This window comes from Nipponia nippon, unplaced genomic scaffold (genome assembly GCF_047370975.1).
Source record: "Nipponia nippon isolate SJK-2023a ecotype South Korea unplaced genomic scaffold, ASM4737097v1 scaffold_2, whole genome shotgun sequence".
In the NCBI taxonomy this organism is placed as follows: Eukaryota; Metazoa; Chordata; class Aves; order Pelecaniformes; family Threskiornithidae; genus Nipponia; species Nipponia nippon.
In genome coordinates, this window is record NW_028262336.1 from 34,259,012 (window position 1) to 34,282,558 (window position 23,547).

Sequence of the window (23,547 nt, forward strand, 5' to 3'; positions counted from 1 at the left end):
AGGTGGAAAAAATACTCCCTCTTCTGTGAAGAGGGCCCTGACCCACTTGCTTTTTGCGTGAAAGGATGAGGAGGCTGAAAGGATCCCCCGGATGGTGCAAGGCCAGCATCCCCAGCAGGCAGCCACGGTGGGAGTGAGGCACAGCAGCTTGTCCAGTCTCCGCTCAATCCTGCTGGTTTTGCCCCATGTGTGAGTGAGCTGACTCAGTGAGCTGAGTTTTGGGGGGAGAAAAGAGGGGTTGTTGCTCACAGGCAATATTTCATAGAATCATAGAATGACTTGGGCTGGAAGAGACCTTAAAGATCATCTAACTCCAACGCCCCTGCCATGGGCAGGGACACCACCCACTAGACCAGGTTGCTCAGGGCCCTGTCCAAACTAGCCTTGAACACTGCCAGGGACAGGGCATCCACAACCTCTCTGGACAACCTGTTCCAGTGCCTCACCACCCTCTGAGTAAAGAATTTTTTCCTAACATCTAATCTAAATCTCCCCTCTTTCAGTTTGAAACTGTTCCCCCTTGCCCTATCACTATCTGCCCTTATAAAAAGTCTCTCTCTCTCTTTTATATAAGCCCCCTTTAAGTATTGGAAGGCCACTATAAGGTCTCCCCAGAGCCTTCTCTTCTCCAGGCTGAACAACCCCAACTGTCTCAGCCTGTCTTCATAGCAGAGGTGCTCCAGCCCTCTGACTATCTTTGTGGCCCTCCTCTGCATCCATTCTAAAAGGTCCCCATCTTTCTTGTGCTGAGGGCTCCAGAGCTGGATGCAGTACTCCAGGTGGGGTCCCACGAGAGCAGAGTAGAGGGGGAGAATCACCTCCCTATACCTGCTGGCCACGCCTCTTCTGATGCAGCCGAGGATGCGGTTGGCTTTCTGGGCTGCTAGTGCACATTCCTGGCTCATATCCAGCTTTTCATCCACCAGGACCCCCAAGTCCTTCTCTGCGTGGCTGCTCTCAATGAGTTCTTCTCCCAGTCTGTACTCATGTCTGGGATTGCCTCGACCCAGGTGCAGGACCTTACACTTGGACTTGTTGAACCGCAATCAGTTCATATGGGCCCAATTCTCAAGCTTGTCTAGGTTCCCCTGGATGGCATCCCATCCTTCAGGTGTGTCAGCTGCAACACTCAGCTTCATGTCACCCGCAAACTTGCTGAGGGTGCACTCTATCCCGCTGTCTATGTCATTGACAAAGATATTGAAAAACACCAGTCCTAAGACAGAGCCCTGAGGGACACCACTCGTCACCTGTCTCCACCTGGACATAGAGCCATTGACCGCAACTCTCTGGATGCATCCATCCAGCCAATTTCTTATCCATTGAATAGTCCACCCTTCAAATTTCTCTCTAATTTAGAAATAAGGATGTCGTGTGGGACTATGTCAAAGGCTGTACAAGATACTTTCCAAGTACCTGTACCATTTGCCCCATCACTCCATCATGGAGCACAGCCAAGCGAGGAGGTGGCCAGCTGCACTCCTGAGGAGTTTCGTTTCTGCCCTCCACTAAATAACAGGAGGAAAGTTGGCTGGCATACAAGGAAATGAAAAGTAAAAAAGAACACATTGCATTATTTCCAGAGCTATCATGAAACGAGTCCTCTTTCATGTCAGAATTTGTTTCATTTCTCCTGATTCCTGTCACAGTGTGTAGGTGGAGCCTGTAAATAAAAAAGGACCAGAAGCTGAAGAAAAGTTACTGCTTCTCCTTGCTACAGGACACTACACAGGTAGAAGTTTCTCTTTTCCTTCTTCTAAAAATAATCATGCAATTTTTGACTGTTATCTTCATTCATTTTTATAGTTGTATGTGAGAAGGCTGCATAAGAGTCTAAAGTAATTGTGGTTAATCAAGGTTGCCAGGAGTAGAATTTGTTGTTTTCTGGGGTATGGAAAAAGAAAAGACATTAGTATTATTTCCTTTTTAAAGGGAGATGACTGAGAGACGGCATTTAAATTGGAATACATTTTTTAAAGTATGTACTCTGTGGGGCAGTGTTCAGCAACACAGTCTAGCCATCAGTATTTACGGGTAGCATCATAAGCTTTGCATTGCTTCATTTTTTTCTGAGAAGACAGCTAGAATTAATAGACATGTAACCCAGAAACTGTGTAGTTCACCCAAATATCCTGAAGTCACAGGATATGTCAGGCAGAAGTCTGTGCACTCCTCTGGGTGGACACAGAGTGAATAAACGCAAGAGCTGTGTGGGTCCAATGCCGCAGCTTTGCGCTTTGGGTTTGATAGCGGATTTTTTTATTACCCCTCAAGATGTAAAGCCAGGATCATTAGCAAAAAACGAGGCAACTCCTCTTCAGGACCATCAGCAGGTTGGTGCTTCATGCAGATGTGGTTGTGTAGCGCAGTGCTTCGTGTTGTGCAGGGGGAGGTTTCCAACACACAGGCAGGCAAAGGTCGAAAGGTAAGGTTCAAAGAAACCAATATTATCCCAATAACGGAGGCAGGGGCAGCTCTGGTGAGGCGGGTTTTATTAGACTTTCAGTATCAGCACGTCATCCAGATGTCACGTTTCGCATGTGGATTCTAGCCAGTTTCAGAAAGGCACTTAAAAATTGCAGGTCTTTTTTTTCCTCTCCTTCTTTCTTTCTTTCATCTGATGTTGTCAAGGCTCAGTACACAAAGAAATCACTATGCCTGCATGGCACAGTGAAAGGTTGCACCAACCTTTTTAACCTTTTTCAGGTCCAGGCGGAGAACAGCCGGGTAGCCCCAGGAATCCACCCATGCTGATTTACTCTGCTGCTTACTGTAGGTATCTTTGTTAGCCTGTGTATCTGTGTGTGCGTGCGATGGTCTGCACTGTAGACGTAGCTAAAAAGCCTTCTCGGTATGTGGTAAGATACAGCCCTTGCACTAAAATATTTCAAAAAGTTGTCACTTTTTTTGTCAGACTCCTTAAGTCTCAGTTTCCCAGATGTCACAAGTTTATCTTGCAAGATCTTTCTTTTTTGTTTTGTTTTGTTTTGTTTTTCCTGGTGGCCTTACTACACTATTTTTGCATTTCATCGTATTCATTATAAGGATGGCTAAAGCTTGCTGTATAATCTCTTTCTGAAGGAAACACATCCATGTTTAGGAGGCCATATGCTAAAACCAGTACATGAATAACTCTGAACACAGCCCAATGAATATAAATAATAATGTAAAAGGGATGGAAAATTTTTCCTAGGTAATACTTACATTAAATTAAAAATTTATAGGGAGTGTTCATTCCATTAAATTGAAAGGCAGGTAGAGAATGGGAGAGGCAATAAAAGGGATTACTGTTAGAAACATTATTATCAGTAAATTATCTCCTGTAGCAATACAAAATCACAAAAGAAACTGGTGGCCAGTGAATGGGGAATGTATGGTTGTTGCAAATAAAGCACTGAGTCTTCATTCAAGGAAAAAAAATCTTATAATTCCTTAATAGAAAGAGAAAAAAAGTTCATATTGAAATATTAAAGAAAGGGGTGTGTGGAGAAAGATGAGGGAACTGTAAAATGAATAACTATAAAAAAATTAAAGTAGTTCAGTTATCTTTTATTGCTGGTCAAAATTGAGAACTTTCTCCATAGTCATTTATTTTTAAAAAAATAATGCATTGCTTTATTAAAAAGAAAGACTGAATAGCAAGTGTGGAATTCATCTGTTTTTTTCTAAACTTGTTTTACACATTGACAGTACAACTTATGTTGTGTCTGATCATCCTGTTTTGACATTTGCTTAAATTAGAAAACCTGTAAACTTAATTTAACCAAAAAATTAAAATAACAGGAGGTTAGTTCAAGCAAAAATATGTTTCTCCTAGTTCATTTTCCCAAGTGTTTGAGTTAAACAGATCTTGTTTTTGGCAGGGAGAAGTTAAAAAAATCTAGCTTTGAAAAAATACTGTTGGGTTTTTTTTCTTTAAATCATTCTCTCTGGAAATCACTTTTCCTGGAAAACATCACATCAAAAGCCTCCAGTTTCTTGAGTCACCCACAGAAATAATCTCAATAAAACTTTTACATAAAGAAAACCCAAACAAGAAAAATCAAACGTCTCCTAGTTCTCCCTTCTCTAACATATCAAGCAAAATCTGCTTTTTGGAGTGGGTTTTAAGTTATAGAGGCGGGGAATGAGGTACTGAGCTTCACAAACAGGTGTAAGATTTGCCCCTGATAAGTGTTTCTAGTGCAAGAGAGGTGAGTTGGCCACGTAGCAGACTATGACTTGGTGTGTTCTACTCTCATTGCCGGTGGCCCACCCATGTAGACCTTCCTTGTGCAGCCACACAGCCCTGTACTCCTGACCCCAGGTGACTGAAATTAGGCATTCGCACACTCTCTCCAACCATGCCCATAGCTGCCATACTTACTAAGCTTCTCAAAACACCTTTCAGCAAAATATTTCATTGAGGAAAACTGGCTTTCTGCAAAAACTGGTGTAACTCCTCCCTTCCCCCAAAAAATATTCTTGTTTACTCTGTAGCAACTTCTTTTTTTGAAAACACAAAGAAAGCATAAGAGAGGTAGGGAGAAGTGTTTCATCTATCCTCTGGAGAACAATTTTAGTGATTTGAAAAGAGCTGTGGCACTTGATATCTATGGAGGATTTGAGTCAGTAAATAAAAGTGGTGTTTGATTTTCTCTGCTGTTTTCACTGTTGCAAGCTGGAGTCACTCAGTGCCCCATGTTTGATTTCAGAAGCTGTACAAAAGAGTGGTTGGACCAGACAGTAATCACTATTTAGTGAAGCACTTATGGACAACCTGCATGGTAAGCCAAAAAATCAGCAGGCCATGGATCGTAAGAGTGTAGCATTCAAACAGCCTTCTGAAAGAACCACACTTGCCCTGAAGAAAGGTGGTGTTGAATCACCTTCCTTACAACCATCTTTAGAAGCTTTTTCAGTACCTCTCCCAGAAGACTTAGAAGATGAAACTTTTCTGATGTCAGAGAACATGTTTGAGAGAAACCCTAATTATGAGCAGAAGGACCTGAAAAAACAGTATGATGGAGAAGAGGATGAGGTAAGGTAGATACCAGAAGAGGGCATAGATCCTCCCCTCTCTTACTCCTGTGTTTCACTTTGTGCCCCAAAATTAATTCCCTTGTCTCTTTGGGCAATCTGCACTTGTTAGGTCTAAGCAGAAGAGTACTTTTGGGATCAGGGCCAAGCAGTCATTTGTGTATCTAGGAAGACAGATACCTGCAATTAAGCTGCAGGCATAAAAAATGCAGGTGTAAAAAATAGGATGGCAGCAGCCTAGCAGCCAATTTAATGTGCAATGTGTATCTGTTTCATTGGTAACAATTAGCAAATGTTGAACAGAAATCCTAAAATCTGAGATATTTTTTTACTTGAGGCTCTGCTACTTTCAACAGAAATACAAAGAAAGGTTAATAATAACCTGTGCTGAATATTTGACACTGAAAACAGATTGTTTTTAAGTCTGTGTCAATGAAGTTCCTTGAGAATGGTTAGGTTTTACGAGCTAGTAAACATCGTAATGAAGATAGTGGGAAGGGGTTACCAATAAGGTTTTAAAATACCTGCCCCCAGTAATATGTGCTGTCTTTCTCATCTTGCAAGAAAAATCTGCTCTGTTTGATTACATCTGATTGCTAGACACATTTCCAGTGGTCGCTCTCTTAGACAAAGGTGATGGTGGGAAACTTCAATTTTTCTTTTCAAAAATTCAGGTATGAACCCATTAGGGTCTGTAAAATATTGGTGTTCTCAAAACTGCATTTCTAAATGCAGGAGTCAGACTGGAAGGTGGAGAGATGAACAGTGAGAAGAGACCAAGTTGGTCTTTATACACATATATATATACATAAATATATGGGCATATTTAACAGCAGGTAGACCAGTTTTGTAAAGGGCTGGAAATTATTTGGTTTGTTTTCATGAAACTGAAGAGCCTGTGTTAATATCTGGCATGTGTATCAAAACCAAAAAATGACAATAACCAGTCATTTAAAACAAATCACTCGTATTCATCCCTTACCCTAGCCTAAAATGAGGTAAAGAAAGGAAAGCCTTCATGATCTAAAATATTTTAGCCACCTGTTAAGGACTCTACAGCAGAACATTTTTGGTGTCTGTGCACGAACTAAATCTTCAAAATTCATAAAAAAGATTTGATAAGCTATTCTGTACTAAATTCTCTTGTTACTGGGACTAGTCTTCATTTGCATACATGTACTTCAATACATCTGTAGATGAGTGGAAGAAAATGGCAGTTATTAAAAAAAATAAATTAACAAAGCACACTTAGTAATGAGGTCTTCTTTTACTCTTTTACTCAGGATAGTTTACAAAGTTTGGTGTTTTTTCTAAGGATGGTCACTGAGCCAACCTCAACTGACTTTGTTATATTTACAGACACCTGTTTATACCATGGAGGTGCAAGGATACACAGTGATATGAAGTACAGGTTGATGCCAGTACATAAGGTTTCCTAGAGAATGATAAGCTGGAAAAGATGCCTAAAAGATTTTTTTTTTTTTGTGGAAACAACTTATTTTAAAATTATGGAAAATTCATTGTAAGTTTAACTCTATCAGGCAGCAAAACATACCTTGTACAACCAATACGAGGAAAAGATCCGACCCTGCATTGATCTTATCGACAGCCTAAGAGCTCTCGGAATAGAAAAAGACCTGGCTTTGCCCGCGATCGCAGTGATTGGAGACCAGAGCTCTGGGAAAAGCTCTGTCCTAGAAGCCCTGTCCGGTATTGCCCTTCCTAGGGGCAATGGTAAGAATTCACTTTCTCAGGTTTTCACCTGAATTTCACTTTGATGAGGTGGAAGGGACTTTTTTTTTCCTTTTTTTAGTCTAGGATTGGATAACTCCATGATTGAGACTATATCTAAATTGTGAGACTCCAGGGGCCTTCTCAGCTCTAGTTTCCAGTAGAAGAGATGGATGTGCAAGTGGGGTACTGCAGGGTAACTCCAACAAGGCACATGTTCTGGGTGGTCAAGAGATCAGGAGTAAGAAGAGTATAGTGTAGCGTACAAAACCATGGACAGACTGAAAGGTAGCATCAGCTGACTCTGTGCATTTCCCAGCAAAGAGTAGTACAGCAGAGCAGTGGTTTCACACGGAAGACTAGTTTTGAAATTTGCTTTTGGTGTTGGGTTGGGTTTTTTAATAAGATTTTCTCACAGCTACCTTTTTTGGCAAAAAAATATCCCAAAATTTTTACTTACAAGCATGTGCCTTGGATGTTATTTAGGTCAGAGAAGATTGTTGGAAGACTTTGCAGCTCTCTGTGTGTGTGTCTGTGTATACACACATAAGTTCTGCAAGTTCTGTATGAGTTGACAATACCACCTAGCCTTTCAGGCTAGGCTTGAGGGAAAGGTTTTCATAGGATGTAAGTGCAGCACTGAAACAGGTCACCCAGAGAGGTGTGACTCTCCATCCTTGGAGGTTTGCAAGACAAGACATGGCTGGACAGAGCCATGGCTGACCTCATCTAGTGCTGGTGACAGTCCTACTCTGAGCAGGAAGTCAGGTGAGAGCCCTTTGCCAACGTCTCTTGGAACATTTCTGTGTCTCTGTGCAAAGTATTAGGCAACCCTGTGTACACCACGCAGTCCATGGCTGTGTATCATGTATAACAACTGCTGAGAGAGTTACCTCTGTCTTTGGAACTGCTGCAGGTATTGTTACACGATGTCCCTTGGAACTTAAACTGAAAAGAATACCTGCCACCCAGGCATGGAAAGGGAAAATTTGTTACCGCAACATCAGCATGGAGCTCCAGAATGCCTCTCAGGTGGAGAAAGCAATAAGAGAAGGTGAGTTGTAACGTATTCTCCTCTGATTTGGCTTTCTCAATCTCCTTTGAACCCTTTCTCCCCTTTTCTTAGGCTGAGCAGCAGTCCCCAGACTAACACAGTGATTGTAGCCATGAGTAACACCAAGCGTTGAATTCAGAGCAGAAGAAGGTGGGGTAGCATAATATAACATAACTCTCCCAAGAGAGTTGTACTACTTACTACTTCAGTGGTGAAGATGATCCATGATGTCCGATAAAAGCTCATGTGTCCTCAGCTGGATGCTGTCTGCCTGTTTTGGGGAGGTTGTCTGTCAAATTGTAAACATGCAAAGCCCTAAATGGTTCCTGTCATCAGTTCAAAAGCTCAGAGAATGCTTGAGGTGTCTGTGGCTGGAAATCTTATGATTTTGGAGAAAATTGCAAGAAAGCAGCGTGGAAGGTATATAGACTTTCTGCCAGCTAGTGTGACCACAGCCTCAATTATTGACTTTCCCATGTCACAGCTTTACTTTTATGGTATTTCATGCTGTGCAATGAAACATTCTTCTTACCCAAAGGCCAGTAAGCATTTGCCCTAAATGTGAAAGTTGGATTGTTCTTATTTCCTTGACTAGCACAGCTCTGCAACGTTGTTATTTGTCCTAACGTTTTGTCATCAGCTTTTCAATATATTATTTGGATATTTTCAATATATCCTTCCAAAACTGGCAAGGCAAGTGATATGAATCGATCAAGCTAATTACAGAGCTGAAAATCTCTCACGAGAATGACTACAGGGTTTCCTTGCTCCTCTGTGCTGTTCACAGTTCAAGCATTATTGCCTTATAAGATCTGGGACAAATTTGAGAGATCGCTGAACCTCTCTATCAAAATGTGAAGCATATAGAATAACACGTATTTATCTTTCAAGGCAGCCAAGGATTAATTGATGCCTACAAAGTGTCTTGATGTTGAGGAAGCTTTTCTATAACTGACCAGTATTTTATCCAAACAATTTTGTTGTGGTTTATTTACATGTATTTTGTCTGCATATATGAGAGTTGATAAGTATATGCTCTGTAAAACATTACAGTTCACATTCCAAAAGGACTCCACGTATCCAGGTATTGCATAACAATTCCTTTAGATTTTTGCATAAATGTATTTACATGCGTGGCTGGATCTGAAAAAAGCCAAGCCTAAAAGGACCTTAGGTGGCAGTAGGTACTTTTTGAAGTCATTGTTTTCATCTTCACTTTGATGCATTGTTTGAAGCTTGTATTCATTGCCTTGCTCTTTTCTCCTTGCAGCCCAAAATGTTGTGGCTGGTACTAGAGGTGCCATTAGTGGAGAACTAATTTCCCTAGAAATTTGGTCACCAGATGTCCCAGATCTGACACTAATTGATCTTCCTGGAATTGCCAGAGTGGCCGTGGGTGATCAACCAAAAGACATCGGGGAACAGGTAAAACTTAGTCTCATATGCCAACCTGTGCAGAGGGTCAATTCTGTAACGTACCTGATATGCGAGCCTTTGCTGTAAGATGCTGGAGTTATTATGCTGGGCTTCTGAGCCAGCAATAGAGCTATGCTAACAAACAGGCCTGTTTTTCAGGCAAGGAATTGCCGATAGGAACAGCAAGGTCCAGGATCTCCTGTCTGCCCTGTCGTGCAGGAGGGAGCTGCCCACGCTAGCTGTGAAGGAACCACCTCAGGTGCCTTCACACAGCCTACCCCTGGCATCACGGAATAACTTGGCCGTATGGACCCTGAACACTGTGCTGCCCCTGTGTCCCTTGGCTAGACCACAGTCTGGAAGATAGGTACATCCCAAAATGAGTAGTCTCTTACCAGCTCTGTGGATGTATTTGGCAAAGGTGAATAGATCTGAGTTCTTGTACGCTCTTCTGGAGCAAGGCAGCAAATTGGCCCTCTTACAGGTTTGTTGCTCTGTCATCTCTTACTTACAGAGCACATCAGAACCAGACTCGTCTTGGTTTTTCTCATCCCTTAAGGGATCCCAGCAGACCCTTTTTGAAGTAAACAGAATATGCACTAAAGTGAAGGGGATCTCTGCTCTTTCTCTGGCTGCTTTTAGAAGAAATGCTGGGGAATGCAAATAAAACTCTAGTTGGACAAGGTCAGCTGTGCAGAAGCTGGGTATATTGTTTCTCCTAAAATACCTTTAAATAGGAACTCAGAATAAGAGAAGCCCAAACTAAACTAGACATCTCAAGAAAAATGAGACAAGATTGGATCGTCTGGGCTTTACTCTCTGAGAGAAGAGTAACTTCATTTCACAATTAGATAGTAATCTTTCTATGGTATTCGGAAGAAAGCAGCAGGGGAGACACAATCCACACATTTCCATCATCCCCAGCTGCCTGCATGCATCAGAGGTGGAGGCTATAGCATTGTAGCATGTCCGAAATTGGGGTGGATGGGAAGCAGAAAAAAGAGGCACCTTTACCAAAACTCAGGAGAAAAAGAGTTAGCTTACTTTGGTATAAGCACAATAGAGCTGTCTGAACCTTTTGCAATACAACACAAACTATGAGAAACTCTTTTAGTTTGTAATTGAAACAGAAACAACACCAACTAGATGTCATGTGCTACTTGGGTTTTTTTCCACAACTACTCCACTGAAATATAAGCCAAAGACTTTTGCTCTCCTTTCAGAGATACAAATTTGAGATTTATCAGCATCATCTAGCTTGCTTTTTTTCCATAAGGGTGTACCTAGACATCAGAACTTGTTTTTCTTACATGTGATTATTTATGAAATGTCTTTAATATTTCCATAATGAAAGATTATATGCATGAGAGGTTAAACTTTACATAGCTTTCAGGGCAGGCATAACAACAGTCTGGTCTCATTCATGCTAGATGTTTGGATTAATCTTGGCATAGGAAAAGAGGCTGCATTCTTCTGCTGACCCATTTCTATGCCATCCTTTAGCATGTAATACTATCCTCAGTATATGTGACATTTAATGTCATCAGACAGTGGCTCGTATTGCTAGAAATGGTCACATCCTACATGAAAGCATCTGATTTCTCTGAACTTCATTACTGCTGTATTGCATTGCAGATCAAAATGCTGCTTAAAAAAATTATTGGCTGCAAAGAAACACTTAATTTGGTAGTGGTGCCGTGTAACGTGGATATTGCAACAACAGAAGCACTGAAAATGGCTCAAGAGGTGGACCCCAGTGGAGAAAGGACATTAGGTGAGGCAATTTTTAAGCTACAAGCTGAAGAGAAGTGCAAATCTTTTTTTTCATGAAGGTCTGATGTTCTGTATTCCACTCCAGATCTGTGAAATTAGCTACTAGAAGAAGGAAAAAAAAAGAAAATAAACTATTTACAAAGCTTGAGATAATCCAGCAGCTCTAAGAATCCATCAATATTGAGTCTTGCTGGCATTCATGTTATGAATAATTGGAAACTGAAAATCTCAGAGTTGACAGTGGGAAAGCTTTGCTGCTGCCTGTTAAAAAAGGTTTGCAAGGCAAAAGGTGTGGTGGGAGGCCAACTGTGCAGCAAGTTTTACAGTGCAAAGTCCAGGAGCTGAGAGCTTTCTAGGAGAGAGAAAACAAAATGAAGAGAAGTTGCTTTATAAAACACGGTACAGAGCATTCCCGCTCTGGTGGCAGGGTGTCCTACTACAACTCTCCCACCTTTAACTTCTGCACTCAACTAACTTTCTCTTTGGGTAACTTCACAGGGATCCTCACGAAACCTGACCTGGTGGACAGAGGAACCGAAGAGTCTATCATTAACATAATACGAAACCTGGTCGTCCCCCTCAAAAAAGGTTACATGATTGTGAAGTGTCGTGGGCAGCAGGACATCCACAACAAACTGTCCTTGGCCACTGCAATCCAGCAGGAGAGAAAATTCTTTGAGACTCACAAATATTTCAGGTACTTCTTGCAGAAAGGACCTAAAATGTATTTTTGATGCAAGTTCAATATATATCTCTCCCTGAGAGAAGTGCAATGAACTTCAGAAGTTCAGAATAGTCCCAAAGAATTCAAGTTAAGCATCTGAGCACTTCAAGTCAAGCACTGAAGTATTTCTAGTCACTGGAAAACACAGTGAAACTCAGCATGAGAAAGCATACTGCCTGTGCTGAGGGCACAGATTTCCCCAGAAGATGACTCAGCGGCAAATCAATCATAATATAGGGAATGGCAGGTGAAAAGGGTTTTGAATCAGTGTACTTCACACATGCAGAAATAATACAGCAGCATATTAATCTGCTGTTAGAATTTGCTATTTTCAGATTCTTCTCTGTTTCCCTTTGCTTAGCCAGCAGCAGTAGCTGTCAAACAACTCTTGCATAAAGGCCATGGTGCCCAGAGAGTCCTGGGCTGCTGCCGCATCTGTACTAGCACTCCCCAGAGGGACCTTTCTTTACTCAATTTGTGTAGTAGAACTAGTGGAAACAGAGCAGAGCATCAGTGCCACCTCCTTGCCCTGCACACACAATCTATCCAAAGCCACCATTTTGTCTTTTTTGCAGCATTCTTATGGAAGAAGGAAGGGCTACTATCCCTCATCTGGCAGAGAAGCTCACAAATGAACTTGTGAGACATATTATTGTAAGTAACAGAGGTGCCATACTAAGCTGTTTTTATCAGTTACTATCTAAAAATAAGCTCAGCCCTTCAACCTTGGATTGTAATTGATTGCAATTGGATTGCAATTGGATTGCATCTTTATATGCATAGATAGTACTTAATTATCCTTCAATCCGGCAATCTGAGAACAAATTGACCTGAGAGTTAAAGAAACCCATGCTCTGTCCTCAGATGTGCCTTTAAGCTTAAGACTGACAATAGGCAAATCATTTCATCTGCTTGTGATTCATAACTCCTGCCTTTTCAATGGCAGCCATGATATTTCTTTTTGTTTGTGAAAATTGTTGATCGGCTGGATGACAAGTTACTGCTATGAACTTATTAAAACACAATAATTTCTATTTAACTGAAAATGTCTTCAAAACCTCAAGTAAGATCCAATTGTTTTATTATATTACTATGCTAATGTAAGTATATTGGGTTTTTAATTTTATATACATATATCTGTAAGTAATAGATCTTATTCCATTAAGGGAAAATGCTAAAATACAGGGAGCCTCTAAATTCAGTTCTAAAGGAGAAAAAAATGTGTATTTATGTAACCTTACATAAAATAAGCAACTAAACAGTCGTGTTCAATCAGGTATTTATCAGGAATGGAGGGGTCAGTACATTCCCTGCATGGCCACCTTCCCTGGCGCAACCTGTAGGTACATAGTTTTTGGCTCACTCTGGGTGAAATACTGCCCTAGACTGCAGCTACTCTGCCCGCCTCGCAATGAGGTCCAGCCTGATTTCTCAGGAATATCCTAGCCCCCTGCCTTCTCTCAATGAAGGCCATATTTGCACTTTCATGCTATCCCACTATCACATGTGGGGTGCAAAGATAGCAAGCTCTTGGACTCCTAAGAGCAGCAGAGATCATGTACAGGTATAGGTCACTCTTGATTTCTTTCCAAAATCAGACATGTTCAACCTACCTAAATGTCCTTCTTTACTGTCTACCCCCCAGAAATCTTTGCCAACACTAGAGAACCAAATACGTGAGGTGCTCAAAAAAACGTTACAGAATCTACAAAAGTATAGCAGTGGCACACCCAGAACAGATTCTGAGAAGCTGATTTTCCTCACAGATGTAAGTATCAACATTGGTTTGGTCATGGAGCAGAGCAAGGAGGTACATGTGGGAGAAAAAGAAACCACCTAAACTTCACAAACAGTCGGCATGGACCACCAGGAAGCTTATGATATCTGTCACTGAAGTGTTTTGAGAGTACCATAGAGAAACCTCTGGCAGGAATACCTGCAAAAATAATGGACCACAGGAGCTTGTGGTCCCTTCTAGCAATTTTTTTCCTGTGATTGTATGACAAGAAAACTCAACAACAACTCAGTTAATTGGTCAAAATCAAGCGTCTCAGAGAGGAAAACTTACACTCCTGCCTGCCTGATGTTTTGAAGGGTTTCCATTGTTTACAGCACTCATTAGACCAAATGCATTCCTGATATCAAAATATGGTTTGCAAGTCCGTCTAAGTGTCTCAGCTTGGGGATCTAATCCCTCACAGTAAGCTTTCAGCAGGCCAGCAGAGGTGCTTATGAAGGCTCATCAGCATTCAGAGACTTCATACAAGACTAGTCAATTAGAATTTAGTAAATGGTTCTAAGAGTCTGCAGGAAAAAAAACAAACAAACAAAACCAACGCCACCACCACCACCAAAGAATATCAAGTTTGTTCTCCTCTAGCTGTGCTGGTTTTGGAAAAAAAAAAAAACAAAACAAAACAAAAAAACCACAGGAGCTAAAAGCATAAAAGATCTAAGGAAGGGATGTTTTCAATGAACCGTCTCCCCGCTTTAACATCAAATGACTGGAGATTTACTTAACATATGCAAGTTAGTCTGAAGAAATGACACTTTACTGCATTGCTTGCTTGTTCTTTAATTCATTACAGTTGATCAAACTCTTTAACCAAGACATCTCTCAGACAATGCGTGGAGAGGAACAGTTGTTTGCAAATGAAGTCAGACTGTTTACAAAAATCCGCAGAGAATTTCGAACATGGGCAGTGATTCTCCTAGAGAGTGCTGCAAAGGGTAAGCACAGAAAACCATCACTTGCAGCTGACCTGAGATAATTCTCTGAACCATTCTTCTAAACAACAGCAACAAAACCAACACCAACACTAATAATTTAATAATAATAATAATAATAATAATAATAATAATAATAATAATAATAATGATTATGATGATGTTGTTATTATTATTATTATTAGGAATGTTTTGGAATTTTGGTCTTTTTTGCTCTACCTTAGTGCTGGTTTAAGGTGCGGAGAAAGCAATTCTGAGTCTGAAATAACCACAGCCTTGTAAAGAGTACCCCTTTCTGTGCATCACCCACCTTGCTAATTTCTTAACTGAACTCAGTTCTAAACCGAGGCGTAGGGTGATACACGCAGACTGAACTCTGCTGTACACTCAACATCTTTTGCAATATCTTTTTCCAATCTTTCAGAGACCCCATCATTTGCTCTTAGAGATGAAATAGCACCAGCCACCAGTCAAGCAGTAGCTCTTGATACAAGTGCTTTTAGTTTTTGATGCACATCTTTGTCAACATCACTAGTGACTGTAAAATGATAGGTACAAATAGGCTGCAAAGGTGCCGTCAGCCAAAGACAAATATATGTGTGTATATATATATATATGCATATATGCGAAGAGAGTCAGACAGACAGACATTGGTGTATGTCAATGTCTCTTATGTCCCATCCATGAAGTACCAAGCCAAACAACATGATTTTATGGAGAGGAATAAAGGAGTAAGGCAATGAAGACATGAAGAAATAGATGTAAAAATGGCAGAAAGCACTAGCAGAAGGATGCAGCTTCTTCAGAGGACAAAGAGCAACTGAGTTGCAAAAGATACACAAGGCACCACATGCCAGCTGAACCACAGTGGGGAATCATCAGGGCACTTTCAGGTTATCCCCGTTGATTTAAACTAATACATCCAACTTAGGACAATGAACAATAGGAGTATGAACAATAGGATCAGGGTAGCAGCACACAGCAGCTCTAACAAAAGCACAGCTCTTGCTGACAATATGCTACCCCAAAATCATGTGTGCATATGCTCAGGTGAAGTATTTACCTGTGCAGCAGAGTAAGTTCACTTACACAGCCTGAAAACTGGAGGTAGCTTTAGAGAGCCCTTCCTCAGCGAAAAGCATTGTTAGCAGCCACCGCTAGGATTTCTGAAGGTACATCATTGCATGTCAGATGACTCTGTTTAACTTCAGCTTTCTTATGCTGAATGAAAGTATTAAAAATAGCAGATACTTTAGATACTTGAAGCCTTGAACTTCCTGTTGCGAAGCTGATAGATATTCTTGTGGCCATGTTACAGTTTTTTACTACTTTAACTGTACAAGTACGTTTTCAGACTCTGAACTCCACATCTACTTCTGTCTTTTCTTTTTCTTTTCTTTTTTTTTTTTGTTATTATCCAACCATGGACTCACATACCTGAATGTTAGAACTGAATGCATTCATGGCTCAACTTCTACTGCCACATGTGCACTTGATCCATGATTCACAAATTTGACCCCAAAACAGGGCAATATCAAAACCTTTCAAAACACTTAGAAACACATCTTTGCCTGAATATGTAAAGCAATTCAAAGGGGTATACTTCATTTAAGATGGCAAATTCTTATAATGTCAACAAAGAAATATTGACTGTGATATCTTAAATAAAAACAGCTAGTCAACAGTAGATTCCCTGGAACAAGACTCTTTAGTGAGTTTGGGTTTTTGTTTTGCTCTGGGTTTTTTTAAACTCAGAAGTGACTGGTAATGGCCATTTCTGTGAGGGCAGCAATTCCAAGAAGAACCAGTATTTTTGAGCCCCATCATAATTTCTGGATTGCTTTCTGTCAGTTAAATGCTTGATCCAGTGTGTGAGATGGCTCATTCACTGAGCGATAATGTGTGTTATCTCAGTTCTGTAGTAATGGTATTGCTTGAAAGATCTTTTCAGTAGTTGTTCTTCTCAATAGCATTTCAAAGAGGAGAAATAGACTTCCTTCTTAAATCTGAAATTTATAAATTGAATGATTTAGTAGTAAAGCAATGTTATTTTACTATTATAGTTAAAAAAAATGTACCCAGTAAAGTGTGGAAATATGAAGACCAGTATCGTGGCCGGGAGTTCCCAGGCTTTACCAATTACGGAACATTTGAGGACATTGTAAAAGAGCAAATCCTAGAGCTGGAGGAGCCGGCCATTAGGATATTGAACAACGTGATCGGTACGTCCCGCAGGCCACATAAGGCTCTCAGGTGGGAGGCACTAGTGTGCCTGACAATTTTTTTTCCGGGATAAGCTGATGTTCTCACTGCTGGGGCAAGAGTTCCAGCCAGGATACTTCAGAGTGGGGAGGTGAATCTGATTCAGCTTGGGGGCTTGCTTCTTCTCTAGAACCTCCAATCTTTACTAGTGGTCTCCTGCATTTGTTAATACTTTTCCCAGTGGCTGGTGGAAGGGAGTTAGCAAGTAACTATAATAAACAACACAGTAAAGAAATAGTATAGTAAAAGTACCTGGTGCCAGCCAAGTGGCTTGGTATTCCCAAGCCCAGGGAGTAGCATATACAAACCTGAACTGAGAACCCAGCTTCTTTGCCAATTCTTTGCATGACATTGTATGTATTATACAGTGACTGCTGGGGCTGGGGGAAAGGGTATGTAGTTCATTCAGTAAAAAGCACCAAAGGAAAAACTATGTCATGATCCTCTCTCTCCTATGTTTGCCTTAGAAGGCACCTACAGCATCTGTGCCAGACTCAGTGCTCTCTATTATATGTGCTAGCCCCTCTTCCAGGGGAGGCCACTCAGGGGGTGAGATGCAGATGTGCTTACAGGGCCAAGTGATGGCACATCTGGTCAGACACAGCTGTAAGCACAGAAATTGCTTTATCAAAGAAATCTCAGTGATATTCAGTCTCTCAGGTGTTAAGTGGTTACAGGAGGTCTTTAATGGCTCACACTCTTGGACCTAGAAATCTAAATTCCTACCTGTTTGTATTGGTCATAAAGGCATAGTGCATCAGTACTCAGCTATTTCTGGATGAATACAGAAAATGAGTAGTTTTCCCAAGTGTCATATTAACAATAGCTTAAAAACCTCACTTGCTTACCTGACTTTATTTTGTCTGTCTGTTGTTCCCTTAGGACTGGTTGAAGAGAAATTTATGGAACTCGCTAAAAGGCATTTTGCTAATTTTCACAATCTAAACAGAGCTGCTAAGGTGAGACACTACCTATAACCTGAGATAAGACAAGAGCAAGACAGAATGGCATTTGTAAATACAGCCATGCTTACAGTACCTATCCCACTGCATTACCCTTATGCAAGCATGGAATTTCTTGCAGGCCTACATTTTTTATGAAATAAGGAAGAGCTTGAAAATGATAGTATGTTTATAATGGCATTAATGAAAGTGCATTTTGCCTTTCAGTGCAACTTTGACAAGATTTAAAACATTCATTCCTCATTCATTCTGGCCACATTCTTGGTGCATACAACACAATGGAAAGAAAACCTGAAGAGTTTATAATTAATTTCAAATTTAAGTCCTGCAATGATTTGTAAGCCTGTGGGTAGACTCAGACTCTAAACAGTGCTTTTCCTTCTCTGAAAGACAAGCCAGTATGTTAGCCAGTGCAGGAATCTCATCTTTGATAAAAGGGAGCAGCAGCAGACAAGCCAAAAATCATTCAACTATGAGAGTATTAGAAGAGGACTGTGCACAATTTGGGGGATTGCATGTTTTGGGTGGAGTTAACTGATCTGGATGTCATTGAAGGCCTTTTCTCAGAAAGAGCTTTGAGGAACAGATAAGAAGGAATGCTGGAGAGCCAGGAAGGAGAGTCCACTCACAGGGTACTGCTTAAAAGGAAACTCAAAGGCAAATGCGAGTGAAAAACATGGTTTGCTGTTTGACTTGCATGGCCAAACCCTACTGAGCTCCCAGGCCAACCAGACAGCAAGAAAATAAGCTATTTCAGCCAAACACATAGGTGTTTAAGGAGGGTCTTCAGGCATAACACGGTGAGAGGAATGAAGAGGGAGGAAGTTCTGGTGGACACTGAAGATGAGAAAAAAGATGGGATGCTTTCTTAGGGAGGCCAGGAAAGCATTTTAAGGGCATTTGGGGATGACTGAGGGAATTTTGCTGCCCACACAGACTTTTAGGTGGAAGTATCAAAAAACCCAGAAAGCATCAGATTACTGCAATAAAAGCACCAGTGAGGGGTTAGACAGGGTTGGTTTGCTGACAACAGATAGGAGACTGCAGTTTTTGAGACGGGCAGGAGGGTCAATGGAGTTCACATCAGTGCATGTTGTCACTGCCTGCTCCAAGAGGGAGAAACAAACAAAATGCATGCAAAAACTGAGGACAGGCTGCAGGCTGAACTCATGGCTAGCCATTGCTGCTTGTTCCCATCAACCTTGTATTTTCCTTTGGGGTCCAAGCACCATGTTTTGACTGATCCCACTCGTGCTTAAGGAGGGAACAAAACCACCATGGTGTCCTGCTCTTTAACAACAGAGGAAACAATCTAAAGCATTACTCCATGCTCCCAAGAGCCTGTCTGGGATTCAACAGTGCTGCAGCAAGGACTGTTTGAACACTGTGCCCACCTTGCCGTTCCCTGGGGACACTGCTAAGCACCAGCACCTTTGCAAAGGAAGCAAATGTCTGAGAACTTGTTGTTCTTTTCTTTCCTAGGCCAGAATTGAAGACATTAGAGAGAAACAAGCAGTGGAGGCTGAAAGACATATCCGGACCCAGTTTAAAATGGAGAGAATTGTATACTGCCAGGATGACCTTTACATTAATGATTTGAACTATCTTACGGCAGAAAACACTACCAAAGCCAGCTATGGGAAAGAGATGCAGGCTGGACCTGTTTTGAATCAAGAGTCCACCTTTGTCCAGGAAATGGTTTCTCACACGAAGGCCTATTTGAATGTGAGTTTACAGACTACAATACAGTGGTTCTTCTGCATTCTGAATGCCATAGCATATACCCCTTGTCCAGATCTCGCTGTAGTCAATATGAGTCTTTCATGCAATACTACTACTATACAGGCAATAGTAGCCAGAGGGCATAAGTGTCTCATCCAGATACATGCACAGCTTCTGTATCAATTAATCACTGCTTCTGACCAGTGATGAAAATGCCAGGACAAAGCTGGTCTGACGGGCTGTGTCAGCACAGTCGCTGGGGAGTAGTGGCACACTGCAGGATATGGTGATTAGAAAAGCCTGCAGGTTGTTAAAATGACAGCTGGCTCCTAAACCACTTGTTAGCTATCCTCCAGCCTGGCATGGCTCCCTGCTGCAGCTGCCCCTCGCTCGGGGAATGCGCCATCAGCAAGTGAGTCCTCTTCTCACCCTCCTCCAGCCTTTCATGGAGAAGGGGGTGACTCCCGGCTGCCTACACAGCCCCACGCCAGTACAATGCTGCCTTGCTGGCTTTCCTATGGGGACAAGTGTCGGGGGGAGGAAAGGACAGTCACTTACCAGCATGGAGGAGAGGATAGGATGGAAAAGAGCCCTTGGCCCTGTAATTAGAAGTAACTCATAGTTGATGGCTAACCCCCCTCTCCAGCAAAGGAAGCAACAGTCCTAGGATTGCTTTCCCCACTGGAAGTTCATCTCACGGTTTTCAAATAACACTAGTTTGCACAAGCTTAACAACATTATGTACAGCACTTCAGCATTTGGCACAGCATGTCAGAGCTCAGGTCAGCCTCAAGCCCCTCTGTGTCTTCCTGCTGCCAGCAGAAAGTGGTGTCAGTGGCTTGCAGTCAGATCCTAAATTAATGCAGCAAGAGAAGAGATAACAAAACATCAAGTTAAAATGGATTCAGCTATCTGTAGAGATCAGAGTGTGTATGCTGTATTGCAGATAGCTCCATAGAAGTTAAGTCTCTGAAGACAAATAGGATCATGTTAAAGAAAGACAGCAAAGAGAACATGCAGTATCAGGATTTGCTTTTGATCTTTGTTTCGTAAAACTCCCTCAGAAAGCAACAAGTTCAATATACAGTAAGGTAGGTAGTAGCTCACCTTGAATTTCAATAGCAAGGTTTTGACAAATTCCTGCCATTAAATGTTCAGGCTGCTCAGGCTGATGGAGAGAAAACCTTCAGCTTTCAGAGAACAGGAGACAAAGGCAGAACTGCATAACCTCTTCCCTCCTGCCTCACTATACCCTGCTATAACACAAATGTCTTAGATGCTAGTTATACATTTTTGTGGATGCCCTAAGCACCATTTTCAACAATAAGAATGCCAGGGCATCATATTTCCATGGGACTTATGCAAGCCAAATACACTTTGAATGAGATGGAAGCTCTTAAGTGTCCATGGCCTTTGAAAATGGCATGCATGAATCTGTGTCATCTATGGCAGGACTGTCAAGATTCTGGGTAGAGTTTGGTGCCAGAAAAACACCCATATTTAAAGCACCTAAGGTCCCTCCCACCACAGTCAGTAGTGCCTAGAGACTACGTAGGCTTAGTAAGTGCTTTAGCTGACTCAGCCAAATTGCTTGCTCTTGACTAGATCCCTGCAAACTAGAAAGAAAAACTAAACATCTAGTCTTAGGTATTTTTCAGCTTGAGCTCAACCCCATCCTGGTACATGAAAGATTTGCAGCCACTGAGCTCCAAAAGTATCGAAAGCCAGACACACCTTAGGCTTCTCTGGAAACGGGCTGCCTAAACCCTATAGGAACTGCAAATCAAATGTGCCTATACCTGGTCTTCCCACTGCCACTTTCAAGTCAGGTGCCACAAAAAGAAAGGAAGACAGCAGCTCTCTCAATTGCAGCCAGTCACTCAGGTGTAAGTGCTCACCTGGCCCCAGGAGGGCTGGAGGCATGTCCCTCCCAGCACTGGGTAGGTTTTGAACCTCATATAGCCCAAGAGCACCAGCTAAGCCCCCAAGCCCTGTGGATGTCTCTGGGGAAAGGGCCCCACAAGCTCTTCTAGGTCAATCTGTTTTAATTTGCATAAATAACTAGACCAGGCAGTTTGTCAGGTTAAGCAGAAAATTATCTCATGGAGATATCAATAGATGTAATGTAGGCACAGTCCAGTCCCACTATTGCTGAGGATATTTTCCCTTAAGGCTAAAGCTTACTCCAAAGCTGTCTTACAGTTAAAAGGACAACCATGTCAGAAATACCATCTAAATACAGGAATTTTCCACCTTTGGGAAAAATCACTGTTTTATTTCCTGTACCATAATGGACTGGTAGTGGTCAGTGAAGACAGGTTTGATGCCAGAAACTGTTCACAAGTACTATTCGCCAGGTATATCCTCATATAACTCTTACCAATGATAGCTGGCAGAGCTAAGCAGGGAACAGCCTGCCTTAGGTTTAGTTTGCTGAGGGAAAAAAGCAACAGCTGACATTCCCATAACTCTTGATTTTTAGATCTTTAGGCACAAAAGAGACTAATGGCAAACATTTTTTAGTTCCTAGAAGCACTCACTTCTTGAACAGTAACTCAATACAACATTTTAAAAACATGCTGTCACTTCTTACCAGATTACCTATAGCCCCTTCCTTTTGTAGTTCTTTTTGGGAAACAAATCTTCTACCTTTTTTTCCCCCCTTCTTGCAGGGAGCAAGTAAACGCCTCTGCAACCAGGTACCTCTGATCATCCTGTCTTTTGCCCTTCATGACTTTGGGGATAAGTTACAGACCACAATGTTGCATCTTTTGCAAGAAAAAGACCAATTAAGCCATCTCCTTCAGGAGGACAGTGAAGCTGCTAAACATAGGAGCTACCTTAGTCAACAAGTTGATCGTCTCACCAAAGCCTGCCAGTACCTGAGAGACTTCTCCTCACTGTAGATTTCTTCATTTTTCAGAAGTATTTTCCTACTCTTGTTTTCTAGCATTATTGAAGAACTTTGTAAAATCCCCTAAAAATGTAATGTCAGCACAGACCTTTAACACTCATTTCTAGTGTTCAGTTCTGTTTTATTTTCCATAACTACTTATATGCAAACATCTACCCTTATGTAAAGTGCTCCACTGGGAGAGTTGTGATTAAATAAATGTTATCCCATTTGTAAACATTTGCTTTATGAATACTGTACAATCATTGAAATAATTATTAAAAAGCTAGAGCTCTGAGGATTGTGTTTTGTTGTGTTTTTTTTTTAAGTGAGGATGAGGGCTTTCAGCTGTATAACTCACAAACTATAGAAATCAAATTATCTAACTAACTTTCCTAGATGAAGCTTACTACACAACCCTAGCAATGCCCCACTTCCCTTTTTGGTTTTGCCTCACTGTTGTTGTTGTCTTTCCTGCCATCACCTGAAAGGTGACTGCAAGGTGTCACCACTGTCAAGTCCCAGCCCAGTAGGTAGAGAGGGTGCATACGGTGGGCATGAAACAGTTCCAGCCAAGAGGGAAAAGAAAGTCAACTTCATCTGATCAGTACCTCCACAGGATGCTGTTGGCTCCATTTCTCCTTTTTCAGTTCTCCGATTTGTAGAGAAAAGTGAAGAAGCTCTTTCTTTTGGATGCCTGGAGCATCACCTGAAATTTTGGGACTGATCGGCAATTCAATAGATGGCAGGATTTGGATGTCCAAAAGGGATTAAACCACCCAGGATGTTAAACATTAAAAGGGTGTCTGAACATGTGGCTTGCTGCCTTTCTCCTTCCCCTCCCCAAGGCAAGGAGAACCTTTCCAAAAGCTCTTTCATTTCATGGAAGCCAGTGCAAAATATAATACTGCATGCTGTGTTCATGACATCTTTCATATGGAAGATATATTTTAATGGACAAAGCTGTGCTTTGTGTAGCAAGAGTAATGTCTGCATTCAGCTAAATAAGATGTGCTTGTACCAGTGTGGCATGTAGCAATTTCCAAGATGCTTACAAGAGAAGCCTTCTCTTCAGGCTAGAAATGATAGAAGGTGTTTGACCCTCTGACATGAAACTGCAGCAGCAGATGGCCGTCTTCTGTGGTACAGCGTTCACCCCAGTACAGCATACAGCTTTCTTAACCCTGTTGAGCACCACAGCCAGTTTTCCACATTTCAGTATACTGTGTTCCTACTATTGACTTGCAGTGCTGCAGGTCAGAAG

The 23,547-nt window shown here is 41.5% G+C and overlaps 1 protein-coding gene across 1 annotated transcript; it reads left to right on the forward strand.

The window, feature by feature from the left end:
* The first annotated feature begins 1,599 nt into the window (after positions 1-1,599).
* Positions 1,600-22,581, forward strand: LOC104020152 (interferon-induced GTP-binding protein Mx). The gene is made up of 15 exons (XM_009473532.2): positions 1,600-1,732; positions 2,707-2,772; positions 4,695-5,020; positions 6,561-6,753; positions 7,667-7,804; positions 9,075-9,229; positions 10,856-10,994; positions 11,492-11,690; positions 12,293-12,371; positions 13,363-13,485; positions 14,306-14,447; positions 16,508-16,666; positions 17,589-17,665; positions 19,151-19,393; positions 22,063-22,581. The coding sequence occupies exons 3-15, from the start codon at positions 4,751-4,753 to the stop codon at positions 22,294-22,296; spliced, it is 2,151 nt and encodes a 716-aa protein (XP_009471807.1). The 5' UTR covers positions 1,600-1,732; positions 2,707-2,772; positions 4,695-4,750; the 3' UTR covers positions 22,297-22,581.
* Positions 22,582-23,547: the final 966 nt, after the last annotated feature.

Coding starts and splice junctions, on each gene's coding strand:
- LOC104020152 (XM_009473532.2), top strand. CDS start 4,751: ATGGACAACCTGCATGGTAAGCCAAAAAATCAGCAGGCCATGGATCGT. Junction 6,754..7,666: donor TGCCCTTCCTAGGGGCAATG/GTAAGAATTCAC, acceptor GAACTGCTGCAG/GTATTGTTACACGATGTCCC. Junction 17,666..19,150: donor ATCTAAACAGAGCTGCTAAG/GTGAGACACTAC, acceptor TTTCTTTCCTAG/GCCAGAATTGAAGACATTAG.